General features: G+C 52.0%; 1 protein-coding gene across 2 annotated transcripts in view; it reads left to right on the top strand.

Annotated features, from left to right (window-relative positions):
- Positions 1–209: 209 nt before the first annotated feature.
- Positions 210–4560, top strand: part of CREB3L4 (cAMP responsive element binding protein 3 like 4) — an 8065-nt gene continuing 3714 nt past the window's right edge. Inside the window, exons 1-4 of one of the 2 annotated variants that reach the window (XM_032265106.1) lie at positions 210–1469; positions 1797–1974; positions 2212–2458; positions 2602–2723. In XM_032265106.1, coding sequence (XP_032120997.1) covers positions 1801–1974; positions 2212–2458; positions 2602–2723 — 543 coding nt within the window. In that variant the 5' untranslated portion in view covers positions 210–1469; positions 1797–1800. Of the gene's footprint in view, positions 1611–1796; positions 1975–2211; positions 2459–2601; positions 2724–4560 lie in introns of both variants that reach the window. The other variant, XM_032265105.1, reaches the window with a different exon arrangement.

Below are 4560 nucleotides of genomic sequence, written 5' to 3'. Positions count from 1 at the left end.
AAAAAAAAAAAAAAAAAAAAAAAAAAAATCAATCCTGAGTTTTGCCCGAGTGCTCTCTCTCTCTATATTTCTTTTTTTCGAGAAGGAGTATCGCTGTGTTACCCAGGTTGGAGTGCAATGGCACAATCTCGGCTCACTGCACCTCCACCTCCTGGGTTCAAGCGATTCTCCTGCCTCAGCCTCCCGAGTAGCTGGGAATACAGCACGTGCCACCACACCCGGCTAATTTTTTGTATTTTTAGTAGAGATGAGGTTTCAGCATGATCCTAACCTCGTGATCCCGACTTTCTAGTCATGGATCTGCCTCCTCATAGGTTAAATTTGCAAAATATTACCCGCCCTGTGTGCCTTAGAGCTGCTACAGATTAAGTAAGAGAACAATGTTTATGAAAACATTTTGTAAACTATACAAATGTGGGACATAATGTTGCCGGTAACTATGCAAACAAGACAACAAAGCAAACGCAAAAGCCTTTTTAACTTGTTGCAGTTTTCCTGCTCCTTGTCTCTCGGTGAATGAGCAGCGTGCAGGAGCGTGTGCGCGCAGCTGCAGTTCTCCATCAGTGGCACACTGCTCAGATTGCGGACCGGGGAAACCTCTATCGCGCGCCTGCCGCCTGCCGAGCGAGACTCGCCGCTCCACTGGAGTCTGCGGGCAGTTGACTCCCTGCCAGAGTGAAACCCGAACTTCCGAGTCACGTGGCGGGCAAAGACAAACCAGGCTGCTCCGGGTTTCTCGGAGCTTTCCCCCAGCTTCCCTGCGGTTCATATTCTGGCGCTTACCCCTCCCTTTGGTCTGGCAGAACCCAATCCCCGCCTGACAAATAAGTCCCGCGGGTCGGACGCGGTGGCGCGCGCCTGTGCTAAAGCGGGAGAATCGCCTGAGCCCGGAGGTCGGGGGCTGCATGAAACCGTGATCCCGCCACCGCACTCCAGCCTTCGAGACAAAGTGAGACCCTGTCTCCAAAAATAAGAATGAAGAAAAAAAAGAACTGCGGCCCCATTGGCCTGACTCCTCTGACAGCCTACCTGTCTCTGACCAGTTACTGAGGAGGCGGCCTTCAGAGGGTAGTGCCATTGGCTCGATATCCTGCCCCTCCGAAACCTAAGTCTTTAGCCTCCAATCAGGACTCAGCTTTGGGAAGAGCGCCACGCGGTGAGCGAGGGGATGCCCCAGTAAACTCGCAGGTCTCTTAACTCCTTCCGCCTTTGTTTACAACCCTGCCATGATCTCCCTCTTGCAAAATCGAGGATTAGAGAACAGGCATTCAAGTGTCCTGTTCCCCAGTCACAGCTTTCTCTCTATTCTTCCGCTAGGAGACACCAAACCCTCAGGACTATTTACTATACCTAAGAGAAACTGAGGCAGAAAGGGCGCGGCTACGTACTTCTTAAATTCCGTCTGTGGACGCTCAGAATCTTAGTCCCCTACACCCAGATATAGCGGCCCTATCGTGGCTCCTGACAAGGTGGCACCCACTTTTCTAGTGTAAGGCTGGGCGGGGTTTGGCTGGGCAGGTCCAGGATACGAGATCCTGGAAGAAAAGGTGTAGTGTTATGGGCGGTCAACGGGCTACGCTGGCTTGACAGGGCTGAACTCTTCAGAACAGGTAATGCTTGGAGGGTCTGTTTGTCTGAACCTGAGGAATAGGGCTGAAGGTGAAATATCCAGAGGACGGGTGAGGGGCGGGGGTTGGATAATGGAAGAGGGAGCAGAGGAGCCCCGAAGCTGTAGGGGGTAGGGAGCAGCCATCACTCCCTTTCTGCAACCCTTGGTCCCACATGCCTTCTCGCAGAAACATGGATCTCGGAATCCCTGACCTGCTAGACACGTGGCTGGAACCCCCAGAGGATATCTTCTCAGCAGGATCCGTTCTGGAGCTGGGACTTCACTGCCCCCCTCCAGAGGTTCCAGTGACTAGGGTACAGGAACAAGGATCGCAAGGCTGGAAGTCCAGTGGAGACCATGGCTGTGTGAGTGTGACCAGTGGGAGTGGCGGTGGGGTTGGGACACAACTCTGTGATAAGAGGCCTCGGCTCCCATGTGGAGACAGGTCTGAAAACGGACCACTCCCAAAATAGATGTAAGTTGTATAATAACTATCCCCCTGCCCAAGCAGTGAAAGGACTGAAAATGAAGCATAAGACTGGTGTCAGGTAGGACTTCCACAATACCTCCCTGCACATATATATAACCTTTTCCTACTGTAGGGCCTTCAAGAGAGTGAGCCTGAAGATTTCCTGAAGCTTTTCATTGATCCCAATGAGGTGTACTGCTCAGAAGCATCTCCTGGCAGTGACAGTGGCATCTCTGAGGACCCCTGCCGTCCAGACAGTCCTCCTGCCCCCAGGGCAACCAGTTCTCCTGCCCTCTATGAGGTTGTCTATGAGGCAGGGGCCCTGGAGAGGATGCAGGAGGAAGCTGGGCCAAATGTAGGCCTCATCTCCATCCAGCTAGGTCAGTGTTCTTCATGGGAAGGGGAAAATGGCCCTTTGGGACTGGCTCTAACCATGGGGTTAAGGGAGTTTACCCAACCTGTGCCGATACCCAGACCCTGCTGCTCCCGTCTCCTTTCTCCCGGCTACCTGTGTCTACTCCAGATCAGTGGAGCCCAGCATTTATGGTACCTGATGCCTGCATGGTCAGTGAGCTGCCCTTTGATGCTCATGCCCACATCCTGCCCAGAGCAGGCACCGTAGCCCCAGTGCCTTGTACAACCCTGGTGAGTCTTGGTGTCTGCCAGAACCACTACTCCTTGATACACACATATATAATCACAAAGACAGGGCAAAGGGATGAGGGAATGGAAACATGATGAACTGCCTTTGCCTCAGTTTTTGTGGCATTGGGCCTGAAGGCCAAGAGACATGAACGATTAGACAATTTTTTACTTTTATTTATTTTTTATTTTTCGTGAGACAGAGTCCCCACTGGGTGCGGTGGCTCACGCCTGTAACACCAGCACTTTGGGAGGCTGAGGCGGGTGGATTACAAGGTCAGATGTTCAAGACCAGCCTGTCCAACATGGTGAAACCCCATCTCTACCAAAAACACACAAAAAATTAGCTGGGCGTGGTGGTGTGTGCCTGTGATCCCAGCTACTCAGGAGGCTGAAGCATGAGAATTGCTCGAAACTGGGAGGTGGAAGTTGCAGTGAGCTGAGATCTCACCACTGCACTGCAGCTTGGGCAACACAGTGAGACTCTGTCTCAAAAAAAATAAAAAAGAGGGAGTCGCTCTGTCACTAGGCTGGAGTGCAGTGGGGCATTCTCAGCTCACTGCAACCTCCGACTCCCTGGTTCAAGCGATTCTCCTGCCTCAGCCTCCTGAGTAGCTGGGATTACAGGCACTCACCACCATGCCCAGCTAATTTTTGTATTTTTAGTAGAGACAGGGTTTCACCATGTTGGCCAGGATGGTCTCGATCTCCTGACCTTGTGATCTGCCCACCTTGGCCTTCCAATTTTTTATTTTATGAGCCCGAGTGGAGTGCAGTGGTGCAATCATGGCTCACTGCATCCTAACCTCTTGGGGTCAAGCAGTCCTGCCTGCCTCAGCCTCCCAAAGTGGTGGGATTACAGCCATGACCCACTGTGCCCAGCCAACATGAACAATTTTAGAAGCAGGAAAAGGACAAGGGAGAGAGAGCCCTTGGGGGTGAGGTAGCAACAACTCAGGTAAGGTACCGGTGAGGGAATCTGGGGACAGGGTGCAGGAAAAAGTGCAGACTTCGTGTGTCTTGTATTCTTATACAGAGCCATTGTCTCAGCCTTGGGTCAGGACACAGAAATAGGACAGGCCACCTGGGAATCCCAACTGGTTACTAGGTACAGGAAGGAAGAAAAGCAATAGCAGCAATGTTTCCACTGGAACAGAAGGCACCCAATGTCTAGTGCTACAGTGTAGCAGAGGTATCACATTAGATGCCTTCTCAAGGCCAGCTGGCCAGGGTCCAAGGTGGGGTAAAGAGGGGGCTGTGCTCAGATCACTGTTCCTCCCTTTCCTCTGAAAATTAATCTTTGTACCCAAAAGGCAGAGACCAGGTCCTAGCCTCTCTTCAAGAAGCCAAGCCAAGCATCTTAGAATCTTTTTTTTTTTTTTCTTTTTTGAAACGGAGTCTCGCTCTGTCACCAGGCTGGAGTTCAGTGGTGTGATCTCAGCTCACTGCAACCTCCGCCTCCCGGGTTCAAGCGGTTCTCCTGCCTCAGCCTCCCGAGTCGCTGGGACTACAGGTGTGCACCACCACACCCAGCTAATTTTTGTATTTTTAGTAGAAACGGGGTTTCACCATGTTGGCCAGGATGGTCTCAATCTCTTGACCTTGTGATCCACCTGTCTTGGCCTCCCAAAGTGCCAGGATTACAGGCGTGAGCCACTGTGCCCAGCACATCTTAGAATCTTGAGCTGAGGAACCCTTAAAAGTCTGATGCTCCTAAGTTTGGGTATATATTAGAAGCACCACGGCCGGGCGCGGTGGCTCAAGCCTGTAATCCCAGCACTTTGGGAGGCCGAGGCGGGTGGATCACGAGGTCAAGAGATCGAGACCATCCTGGTCAACA

Source organism: Sapajus apella, unplaced genomic scaffold, assembly GCF_009761245.1.
Source record: "Sapajus apella isolate SASKATOON/1434 unplaced genomic scaffold, GSC_monkey_1.0 scaffold148, whole genome shotgun sequence".
Taxonomy (NCBI): domain Eukaryota; kingdom Metazoa; phylum Chordata; class Mammalia; order Primates; family Cebidae; genus Sapajus; species Sapajus apella.
Note: the sequence above shows the minus strand (reverse complement) of the source record. Positions and strands in the feature narration are given on the sequence as shown.